Source organism: Marmota marmota, unplaced genomic scaffold, assembly GCF_001458135.2.
Source record: "Marmota marmota marmota unplaced genomic scaffold, marMar, whole genome shotgun sequence".
Taxonomy (NCBI): Eukaryota; Metazoa; Chordata; class Mammalia; order Rodentia; family Sciuridae; genus Marmota; species Marmota marmota.
The window spans coordinates 2,906,877-2,917,541 of record NW_026000164.1 but is presented as its reverse complement, the minus strand read 5'-3'; the positions used below and the strand labels follow the sequence as shown (position 1 = coordinate 2,917,541).

The 10,665-nt window shown below is 56.9% G+C and overlaps 2 protein-coding genes across 11 annotated transcripts; one reads left to right on the top strand and one right to left on the bottom strand.

Annotated features, from left to right (window-relative positions):
* Window positions 1-142: 142 nt before the first annotated feature.
* Asic3 (acid sensing ion channel subunit 3) lies at window positions 143-3,883 on the top strand. 9 transcript variants are annotated; one of them, XM_015493674.2, is made up of 11 exons: window positions 143-676; window positions 1,253-1,403; window positions 1,837-1,964; window positions 2,120-2,312; window positions 2,396-2,452; window positions 2,558-2,705; window positions 2,949-3,040; window positions 3,121-3,200; window positions 3,303-3,374; window positions 3,514-3,572; window positions 3,705-3,883. In XM_015493674.2, exons 1-11 carry the CDS (start codon window positions 143-145, stop codon window positions 3,781-3,783), a joined length of 1,593 nt encoding a protein of 530 aa, XP_015349160.1. In that variant the 3' UTR covers window positions 3,784-3,883. The 9 variants fall into 9 exon arrangements, 7 of the variants coding, with proteins under 7 accessions (XP_015349160.1, XP_048642667.1, XP_015349161.1 ...); XM_048786710.1 differs by lacking the exon at window positions 3,121-3,200; XM_015493675.2 differs by lacking the exon at window positions 3,514-3,572.
* Window positions 3,884-4,061: 178 nt separating this feature from the next.
* Cdk5 (cyclin dependent kinase 5) lies at window positions 4,062-8,981 on the bottom strand. Of its 2 annotated transcripts, XR_007341815.1 has the most exons (13): window positions 8,826-8,981; window positions 8,094-8,182; window positions 7,935-8,002; window positions 7,745-7,805; window positions 7,590-7,646; window positions 6,846-6,941; window positions 6,628-6,702; window positions 6,413-6,509; window positions 6,162-6,231; window positions 5,548-5,608; window positions 5,361-5,441; window positions 4,555-5,239; window positions 4,062-4,433 (listed from the first exon to the last, which is right to left on the bottom strand). XR_007341815.1 is itself a non-coding variant. In XM_015493672.2 (12 exons), exons 1-12 carry the CDS (start codon window positions 8,860-8,862, stop codon window positions 5,153-5,155), a joined length of 879 nt encoding a protein of 292 aa, XP_015349158.1. In that variant the 5' UTR covers window positions 8,863-8,981; the 3' UTR covers window positions 4,062-5,152. The 2 variants fall into 2 exon arrangements, 1 of the variants encoding a protein (XP_015349158.1); XM_015493672.2 differs by having other exon boundaries at window positions 4,062-5,239.
* Between the last annotated feature and the right edge of the window lie 1,684 nt (window positions 8,982-10,665).

Genomic DNA, 10,665 nt, shown 5'->3' with positions numbered 1-10,665 from the left:
TACCCTCTCCTCACCTGAATTCCTGGCTCCCTGAATCCTATCTCCATCCCTGCCAGTCCTCCAACCCACCCTCTCTCACTTGTTCTAAGCCCCTGGGTCACCAGCCCCAGGGACCTCTCCACGCGCCTCCTGGGTTCCAGCCATGAAGCCCCCCTCAGGGTTAGAAGAGGCCTGCCGGCCAGCCTCAGACATCCGTGTGTTCGCCAGCAACTGCACGCTGCATGGACTTGGCCATGTCTTTGGCCCTGGTGGCCTGACCCTGCGCCGCGGGCTGTGGGCCACAGCCGTGCTCCTGTCGCTGGCAGCCTTCCTCTACCAGGTAGCTGAACGGGTGCGCTACTATGGGGAGTTCCACCATGAGACGACCCTGGATGAGTGTGAAAGCCACCGGCTCACCTTCCCAGCTGTCACTCTGTGCAACATCAACCCACTGCGCCGCTCACGCCTTACACCCAACGACCTGCACTGGGCTGGGCCCTCACTGCTGGGTCTGGACCCTGCTGAGCACACCGCCTTCCTGCGCTCCCTGGGCCGGCCCCCTGCACCACCGGGCTTCATGCCCAGTCCCACCTTTGACATGGAGCAGCTCTACGCCAGAGCTGGCCACTCCATTGAGGACATGCTGCTGGACTGCCGCTACCGAGGCCAGCCATGTGGGCCGGAGAATTTCACTGTGGTGAGTTACCCACTCTATCCAGAGACCCACATTCCCCAGCATTGCCAGCCAGGCTCTCCTGAAGTCAGAGAACTTTAGCAAGCATCCTGGCATCCCTTCCTTCTTGGGAGCCATGTCATTCTGTTCAGCCCGGGAAGGGGCCCTCCTTGGGGTCCCCTCCTCATCTCCCAATCGTCATGCACACCTAAGGGCTGACCTATAGAGACCCTACTATTGGAGAAGGAACTCTCCAGTGGACAATTCTATTCTAGGCAGAAAAGCCCTCTCTGCCAGGAGAAGGGGACATGGACTTGCTTTCCTCTGTCTCTTCAAAGTTTTGCCAGGATGGCAACTGGTCCACTTCTTTTTCCCTGTAGGCTGTGCCCTGGGCCTTGGTGGGAGTTGGAGGCTGGAGGAGTTGCAGTGATAGATGGGTGTCTGAGAGGGCTCACCCATATGTATCTGCATTGGGGGGTCAGGGGCATCAAGAGGTGGGCTTCAGGGTTCAAGAGAGAGACCCAGAGTATGAGGAGGGGAGAGTCCCTAGGCCCATGTGCTTGTCTGGGGGGAGGGCTGCCACCCTGTCTGCACCCCCAGATCTTCACCCGGATGGGGCAGTGCTACACATTCAACTCGGGTGCCAATGGGGCAGAGCTGCTCACCACCCCCAAGGGTGGTGCCGGCAATGGGCTGGAGATCATGCTGGATGTGCAACAAGAGGAGTATCTGCCAGTGTGGAAAGACATGGGTAAGGGTCACACACACACACAGTGGGGTCTGCCAATCACATGGGTATGGAGCACATGCATTAGGACAGGTAACTGAAATGGGGTGCAAAAGCCTAGGGGATCTTGGTGTGGTGGCACACACCTGTAATTCCAGCTACTCAGGAGCTTGAGGCAGGAGGATGGCAAGTTTTGAGGCCAGCCCACACAACTTAGCAAGGCTCAAAAACAAAAGCAATAAAAAGAGGTGGGGTGGATCTTAGTGGTACAGTACTTACCTGGATCCCCAGTACTGGAACAAAGGGAAAAAGGCCAGGGAAAGGAGAGGAGGGTGGAGGTGTCAAGACGTGATTGCTGAGGCACTTCCATCCCTTATGCAAAGAGGGGCAGAACAGTTCTTCCCAGAACTGGGGAGAATGGGCTGCAGTCTCTGTCCTCAAAGACCCCTCCCTGTAGAGGAGACCCCGTTTGAGGCAGGGATCAGAGTGCAGATCCACAGCCAGGAGGAACCCCCCATCATCGACCAGCTGGGCTTCGGGGCTGCCCCCGGATATCAGACTTTTGTGTCCTGCCAAAAGCAGCAAGTATCCTCACCTGTGCCTCCCTCAAGGCTGCCAGCCCCTCCTTCGTCCTGCACCACCTCAACCCTTACAGGCAGTTCCTCAGCTTGTCCCAGGGGCTGAGCTCCAGTGACTTCTTGCATTCTCCCATAAGTCTCCTTAACCCCATCCCCTCACAGCTGAGCTTCCTGCCACCGCCTTGGGGCGACTGTAGTTCCGTATCTCTGGACCCCGACTTTGAGCCGGAGCTCTCGGATCCCCTGTCCCCCAGTCCCAGCCCCAACCCTCCCTACAGCTTAATGGGGTGTCGCCTGGTCTGCGAGACCCGCTACGTGGCTCGAAAGTGCGGCTGTCGAATGATGCATATGCCTGGTAAGGAGTAGGGTCCGTGTCCTGGGGTGGGTGGAGGCTAGGGGACACTTGGGCTCCTGAAGCTGCTTCCTTCCCCTCCCCAGGCGGCGCGCCGGTGTGCAGCCCCCAGCAGTACAAGGACTGCGCCAACCCGGCCCTGAGTAAGAGACAAGCCTCCCTCGGCCTCCAGGTCCCCGCCCCGACCCGTCCTTGATCCCCCACCCCTCTGGCCGCGGGACCCTGACTCCAGGCTCGGTGGCCCGCAGACGCCATGCTGCGGAAGGACGCGTGCGCCTGCCCCAGCCCTTGCGCCAGCACGCGCTACGCCAAGGAGCTCTCCATGGTGCGGATCCCCAGCCGCGCTGCCGCCCGCTACCTGGCTCGGAAATACAACCGCAGCGAGGCCTACATCGCGTGAGCCCCTCCAGCGAGCCAGGGCCCCGGCGGGGAGGGCGCGCGGCCCGGCCAGGCAGTCCACATCATCACGAGCTCTGTCTGGGGCTCTGGACAAACTGCCCAAGCGCTCTGACCCAGGGGCGAGGGGGTGACGTCCCTCCCAGGGTTCTTGAAAGGAGCCAGAAGCCCCACAGCATTTTGCTGTCAGCGGCCGGCACCAAGGATTAGCCAGCGAACATTCAGGCCTTTCTTCCCCTCCAGGGAGAACGTGCTCATTCTGGACATCTTCTTTGAGGCCCTTAACTTTGAAACAGTGGAGCAGAAGAAAGCCTATGAAGTGTCAGAGCTGCTTGGTGTGTGCTGAATGCCCAGGGTCTGTGGAGGCGTGGGCGGGGCAAGTGGCCGTAAGTTGACAGGCGCCCTGCTTCCACAGGTGACATTGGGGGTCAGATGGGGCTGTTCATCGGGGCCAGCCTGCTCACCATCCTTGAGATCCTAGACTACCTCTGTGAGGTGGGCCTGGGCCCCAGCTGGGGAAGGTGGGGAGAGGAATCTGGCCACTCGGGTCCAGGGGGAAGGTTTACCTGGCCACCTCCCCCTGCTGCTTGCCCTCAGGTGTTCCGAGACAGGGTCCTGGGGTATTTCTGGAACAGAAGACGCTCCCAGAAGCACTCCAGCACCACTCTGGTAACAGCCCCTCTTCCTTCCCTGCCACCTCCAGCAGCCTCCTCAGGCAGCCTAGGAGGCTTCCCTGGTGGGAAGTGGGGGAGATATGTGCAGTGACCTTGGCTGGGCCCTACCTCTGACTCTCTTCCTCTTCCCACAGCTTCAGGAAGGGCTGGGCAGCCATGGAACCCAAGTTCCCCACTTCAATCTGGGCCCCAGGTAACACAAAATGGCCAAGTTCAAGGGAGGAGGGGCAGGACAGGTCCAGAGGGTACAGTCCAGGTCCTGAAGGGCAGGAACAAGGCATCAAGTGAAGGTCCCCTGCCCCAGTACTGTGGCCTGTCTCCCCAGGCCCCCCACCCCGCCCTGTGCTGTCACCAAGACTCTGTCTGCCTCCCACCGCTCCTGCTACCTCGTCACCCGGCTCTAGACATGCTCTGTATGACCTCGGGGCCACACTTTGACATCCTGAATGCCCTGCCTGCACATCTTTGCTATCTTCATCCCAAATAAAGCTTTAATGTTTCTGCCTCAGGTGTTCCTCTTATAGGGCAGAGGCTAGCAGAGCCAAGGTCAGCTCTTCTCAGCCCAGTAAGTCCACTGCAGTCAGCTTCAGCTAGGTATCACTTCTGTGAGGCCTGCAGAGCTGGGCCCCAAGTAGCCCTCACAAACCTCTGGGAGAGGATGGTAGTAATAGGATATCAGTCATTTGCACCTCAGTGTGAATGAGTTTATCAGAAGACATCAGAGGACAGGTCTCTCCCAACCCCAGGGCTCAGGTGTGATGGCCTAGAGGAGGCTCGGTCAGTAGGTACTGGCTGGGTACAGCTGCAAGAAGACTCTGACCCAGAGCCCAGGGAGAAGTGGTGAGGAGGAATGGGGATGAGAGAAGGGCTCTTCCACTTCTAAGAACACAAGCTGGTGTCCTGCCTTTGAAGGCCATGATTCTTCTCACATTTGGGACCAAGCGTGGCACACAGCCTGTCTCCATGGGAGCAGTTCTTGCTTCCTCAACTCCCCACAGGAGAAGGCGGCCCTAGCTGGAAATGATGGAGCTGAGAGCAGCCTCCCTTCCTCCTCCTGCCAGGAAGGACACACCAGGCCGGCCTCAGGCCCATTTCCTGCTTCTGCCGCACCCCCAACCACTGGAAAACTGGCAGAGAAGGAAGTGGGAGAGGGAGTGTTCCTCATAGAACCATACCTTTGGGTCTCTCCCTGCCAGCCTGCAGGCTTGGATATGGGGTGTTGAAGAGGGAAAGGTCCATGTGGGACGTGGAGGGCCACAAGGAGAGACCCATGCCTTTTCTCCTCATTCTGGGGGAAGCCATCTTTGATCTCAGATGCTAGCTGCTTAACCCCTGGGGACTATGTCTGGCCTTCCTGGACAGAGGGAGGATGGGGTGTACAGAAGTGCAAGGCCAACACCGCCTTGACCCCAGCAGGAAGGAGTGGGGTCAAGGGTCAAGGCCTCATGATCCTGTAGTCTCAAAGCCACTTAGAGTAGCAGAGAGTAGGGCATGCCTGAGCTGGATGAGGGGCTGCAGAGGGTGGTAAAAGTGGAGCAGGGATCCCCCAGAACCCGCTTCAGAGCCACCCCACCACTACATCAGCAGACTGTGGGAAAGGAGCCAATTTATGAAATTAAATAAAGTCCATGGGGGAAGTGAAGATTGCAGGCCAGGGTACCTTGACCCTGGCCAGGCCCAGCACAGCTGGAGCTCAGCACTCCCCTTCCCACCCCTCCCACGAGGGGGCTTAAATAGGCCAGGCCCTGGCCTGGCATCCAGGGGTCCCAGAGCCTAGGGGGGACAGAAGTCAGAGAAGTAGGGGTGCTGCAGGGCCTCCTCCGCTGAAACACGCTGGACAGGGTTACACTTCAGGAGGTTCTGGAGACAGGAGGGAGCAAAGATGGTGGCAGATTCAGGCCAGGTCAACTGCCAGAGCCCCACCCTCCCCTAGTCCCCCTGGAGGAGAGTTTCAACCCCATCCTCTACCCTGGTTACCTACCTGCAACAGGTCCCTCCCTGTGGCATTGAGCTTGGGCACGACATTCACCAGGGATGTTGTGGCCGGGTACATTGGGTAGGGCTGTGGAGGGGAGAGAGTCAGACCAGAGCGTGGGGTGTGGAGGCTACTGGGGCTGTGAAGAAACTGATCTCTGACCAACCACGACTTTCCCCACTCCCCATCACACCTTGTAGTCTGGCAGCTTAGTCATGGCGGGCCACTGCTCCTCAGTTGGTGTCCCCAGCAGCGTGTCCATGGGGTCAAGGATCACTCATGGAAAGGGCTGCATTTGCACTTTTGGAGGTAGGGTGAGGGGCTTTGCCCTCCCAGGGATAGGATTCTGCATTCCCACCTGTCCCCACTCTACCTGCTACCTCAAGATAAGCCTGTGACATATATTCCTATAGCATGGTGTTTACAGGGAGCCAGGTGTGTCTCAAATGCTCATTTAACTCAAACCCTGATGTCTGTGCTCCGAATGAACCAGTTGTCCTTCCCCTTCTCCCACAAAAAGTTCTCTGCTCCTTCTGGCTCCTTCATCCTGAGGATTCCCATCGTCCCCCCACCTCAGAAGTAGGAGTGGCTACTTCCTCACCATGCTCCCCTTGCCTACAAGCTGCACCTGCACAGGGACTATCAGCTCTTCCACCCTCACCCTCAGAAGCAGCCCCGGGCCCCCTCATCCTTGCCCAGGCCATCACCACCCTCACCCCTGCTCTAAGTTCCCTGCTCACTCCCCTTCCAGAGTGAAGATATGGATGGTGAGCAAGAGATAGATGGGGCAGGGGAAGTGAAGGATATCGGAAGATCCTCTTCAGCTGGTCATCCACATCGTTGCCAGGGAAAAGAGGTCGCCCAGCATTGGCCAGCTCTGGGAGGAAGAGAGAGGGATGAGCCCTGATTTGTGAGGCCCCCTCACACTGGAGCAGGCCCTGTGCCTTCCATCCCCATCCTTAAGAATCCCACTCCCTTCCCCCAGAGGAAACCCTCCAGGCCCTACTTATCAACTCAAATGGGAGAGAAAGTACCCCTGCAGAGCCCCAGCATGTCACCTGCAAAAATGCAGCCAGCTGACCACATGTCGATGGACGTGGAGTACAGTTTAGCCCCAAAGAGGACATCCGGTGGACGGTACCACAGTGTCACCACCTGAAGAAGACCCCATCCACAGGGACCCCCCCACTTAGAGGGCTGGGAAACAGGTTTGAGGAAACTCAGAGACAAGAGGGTCTTGGTCCCCACCCGATGTCCCATTTCCCAGGCTCACTTCAGCAGAATAACAGCGGACTGGGATCCCAAAGGCTCGAGCCAAACCAAAATCAGCCAACTTCAGCTCCCCATTCTAAGGAAAGATGAAGAGTAACATTGATAAGAGCTTTCAAACAGCATTGGGGTAGGCTCCAGCTCTCCCAGTCCTGCCCCCTCAGTATGCCCAATCCCTGGCTGCAGTCTCCTCATCCTCCCTCCTCCCCCAGAAAGCAATACCCTGTTTATGAGGAGGTTCTGGGGCTTCAGGTCCCTGTGCAACACGTTGCGGCTATGACAGAATCCCAGGCCTTTCAGCAGCTGGAAAAGGAATGACTAGGGAGAAGGAGGGAGAAGGGAGTCAGACACCTGAATGTGTGGATCTTGCTGCCTGCCTCACCTTTTGTCATGCTCTATAGCCCACCCATTTGTAGCAGCAAGCTCAGGAAGACATCATCATTCATTATTGAGGACCCACTTTGCATGGTGCTAGGCATCAGAGAGAAAATGGTGAACAAGTTAACCCTGATCCCCACTTTTTTGGACCTTAGAGCCTGGTGGGCCTGTCTTCTCAGTCCATGCTTATCGCCCTACCTAGCCACACATAAGTGCACATACACCATAACCATTAGTGCAAGTACAGTGCTATAACATTATTCAGGAACTGCTTCCCCTGGAACCTGGGACAAGGCCCTTGGTCTCATCCTAGCACAGTGCCTGGTGCAAAGCATCCAGTACTTGTTGAATGAATGAAATGTATCTCTATGAGCCTCATTTTCTCATCTCTCCCATGCAAATAATGTCACTGTTACCATGCAGGTCAAAGCAGACTTTGCTCCCTAAGACCAGAGGCTTGTGGAGGGCAGAAATGGGGTTTGTTCATTCTCTGACACTCCAGGGCCCAAACATGCAGTGAAGGAATACTTACACTAAATATAGACCCCACCCAGATTCAATGAGTCCTCAGAACAACCCTCCCCTAACCTTCACAATCTCAGGATCGAGGTCACCATTGCAGCTGTCAAAATACTTCTTCAGGTCCTAAAAACAGATAAGGGTAGAAGAAGAGGTCAGAATTTAAGCTCAGTCTTGGCCCCTGTGTCCTACCAAAATCACTGCTCCCCAAGCCCCCTTTTCACCTGATCACAGAACTCAAAAACCAAAGTCAGCTTCTTGTCACTATGCAGAACATCATGAAGCCTAGGGAGAAGGAAGGGCTCAGTCAGGTCCAAAAGTTGACCCCTAACATCCCAATACCAGCCCAGCCCAACGCTGAAGCCCCCACCTCTTCCTGCAACCACAGGCAAGAAAGGACTGTGGGGCACACACCTGACGATGTTCTTGTGCTTCAGCTCCTTGAGTAGGCAGATCTCCCGAAGGGCAGAACTCGGCACACCCTACACATGAGGGACCCAGGGGCAGCAGTCAGAGACCACCCATATCAGGCCTCAAACACTACCTCCCCGCTGCCCTGTGCCCCAATCCTACCTCATCATCATCATCCAGTCTCACCCTTTTCAGAGCCACAATCTCATGGGTCTCCCGGTTTTTGGCCTTGAATACAGTTCCATAGGTGCCTAGGGAAAAGAAGCCAAGGGTGACGGAAAGCAGGAGTATCCTTTACCATCTTAGTAAATCCCTCCGGAGAGCAGTTAACCTCCTAGGGTGCTAGAGAAGGGTTTCAGGGTGAAGGCAAGGCACTGACTAGCTTTGTAAGTGAGGATGCGGCAGGTGAGGAGGGGCAAGAAGGTCCCTGCAAAGGTTCCAGGATACCTGCAGGAGGGAGAGTCTGCAGCGGCTAGGATAAGGAGGTTTATAACAGAGGCGGTGCTCCAGTAAGTCTGGAAACAGGAGGGATGTGGGCGAGAAAAGAGGGCCTGCAGAAATGTTGAGGTTGGAGGTCTGCAGAAAACTGAGGTTGGTGGGGGGTCGAGGTGAGGTTTGCAAGTGGTGCTGAGGCTAGAGATGGGATATGCAGGAAATGCCGCGGTAGGGAGGTCGAGTCTACAGGGAGTGCTAAGGTTATAAGTGGGAGTCTGCGGGAAATGCTAACTTGGGGAGGGATGGTTGCACATAGTGTTGTGCTCAGTGGCCAGGGCTTCTGCCGGGGTTGAGATCCGAGCTGTAGATATTGCTGACGGTAAGGGGAGTCGGGGCTGCAAGGAATGCTGAAGGGTCTGCAGAAGAAGACCTTGCAGGAACATCTCGTGGTTCTGTTACCTTCCCCAATCTTCTCCAGTTTCTCGTATTTCTGCATTGCGGCGGCCGCGGGGACCCCTGCGGGCCCTGGGTTCTAAGACTCCGGCCCCGGCGTTGCAGGGGAGGCGGTACCCAAGTCTCCGGCCCCGACCCGCCCCGCTGCCCGCGCACGGGCTTCTGGGACTTGTAGTCTTGGCACGGCCAGGTTTCCCAGTAAGGCCCGGGGCGACGGGCTCAAGGACTACAAGCCCCAGCAGGCTGCGTTCCGGCTTTCAGCCGCACTCTACTCCCGAGACTCAGGTTCTACCGCGGAGGCAAACGCTGGACTTCAAGTCCCAGGAAGCATCGCGTGTTCGCTTTCCGGGCGTCCCCGCCGTGCCTCCGAGGTTCCCAGTGTGCCCCGCTCTTGTTATTCCTTTTCTGTGCTCATAGCTCTCTTGGAAAGGGCCGCTGGGGGACTACACGTTCCAGAATGCAGCGGGGATGGGGGTGGGGCGGGGCGGGGCACTCTTCTGTTTGGGGTTTAGGGTTTGGTGGCCTAGATCCCAAGCCCTGGTGGCCTGACTTTGACCCGGTTTGTGATATTGAGTTCCAAGACCTCTTGACAACCTCAGCACGAGTTTCTGCCTCTCCTCAGGCCATCTAGTGACCCGAGGATTGAGTGGAAAATGGCTCTGAGCTACGTTTTCCTGCTGCTGACCTCACAGGGACCAGCTGACCACAGGGCTGGGTAGCAAGGCAGGTGTGCTCCATTTGAGGCTGGAATTGAGTGGAGAGACACACGCACCAGAGATCCTTCTTTCTGCTGGTCCCACTTATCGTCCTGGAGTCCACCGAATTCCAACAGCTCCATTCTAACATGTTGAGGCAAGCTGGCTGGAGGCTGCGAGTCCCCCAGATCCTTGTCTCCAGAGCAGGGCCCACTGGAGTCAGCCAGGGTGTGGCCCACGAGGGCTGGCAGGTTGGTTACCCCTCTCAACAGACAAGACCACAGACAGATGCTACATTTGAAGCCAGTCTTTACCTCATCCCTTAAAGGAGTTGATTATAGATTTTCTTGCACTGCTCTCTAATTGTCTCCTGATTGCATTCTTGAGGGCTGTGAACTGGGCGAAAATGGCCTCAAATAACACTACTCAGCGTTGAAACCAGAGTTGGTGCTAACCTTTGTTAATTAACTCATGTATATCTGAGTGCTTTGGCATAAACAATGCTGTGATTCACCCACGTGGCCGGCTAAGGGAGCGAAAAGCATATTCCTTATCTGAAAGAATTTATAATTTAGTTGGAGAAGCAAGATTACACATAAAGGTCTTTAAAAGGCGACAACTATGAATAGATCTCCATTCAGTGTGGAAGCAGAGCAAACGGAAGTGGGGAATCCCCAACAAGTCGTCTGGTCCTAGGTCAGCTCAGGGTAATGGGGCAGCCAACTTCCAGCTCTGTTACTTCTCAGCCGCCTGCCATTCCATGCCTCAGGGGGATTATTGGGGCCGGGACGGCGCAAGAGATTCTTAACCCCTGTGCATGCCTATTCCAACTTCCTCCGCCCAGAATTTCCTGGCCATTCTGTGCACTCTGTGTCCCCCAAGAGTGAAGCGAGCTCCTTTCCGACCAGAGGTGCAGTAACAAGGCAAGAGTTGGCATTCCCGGGGAGACTGAGGGGGAAAGCCCAGGGCGGCGACAGTGGAGGGTGGCTTCCACACGCGGGACTCCGGGTGCCGGCCTATGCCTGGAAGCGCGCCTCGCCTCCGTTCCGGGTCTCTGCGCGGGCTGCTTCTTGGCTCGCCGCGCCGGGGCCGCGCACGGCGCGCCGGGGGCGCGCACGCTGGGGCGTGGACTGGCCCGCGGCGCGGGGGCA

Bases quoted from the DNA above. Each gene is read 5' to 3' on its own strand.
- Cdk5 (XM_015493672.2), bottom strand. From the start codon at position 8,862: ATGCAGAAATACGAGAAACTGGAGAAGATTGGGGAAG. The intron at 8,183-8,825 runs GTAACAGAACCA...TCTTTTCCCTAG, and splicing joins ACTGGAGAAGATTGGGGAAG to GCACCTATGGAACTGTATTC. The intron at 6,510-6,627 runs GTGAGCCTGGGA...GGTCTTCTTCAG, and splicing joins TCCGCTGTTATTCTGCTGAA to GTGGTGACACTGTGGTACCG.
- Asic3 (XM_048786709.1), top strand. From the start codon at position 143: ATGAAGCCCCCCTCAGGGTTAGAAGAGGCCTGCCGGCCAGCCTCAGAC. The intron at 1,965-2,119 runs GTATCCTCACCT...ATCCCCTCACAG, and splicing joins TGTCCTGCCAAAAGCAGCAA to CTGAGCTTCCTGCCACCGCC. The intron at 2,453-2,557 runs GTAAGAGACAAG...GGTGGCCCGCAG, and splicing joins CTGCGCCAACCCGGCCCTGA to ACGCCATGCTGCGGAAGGAC.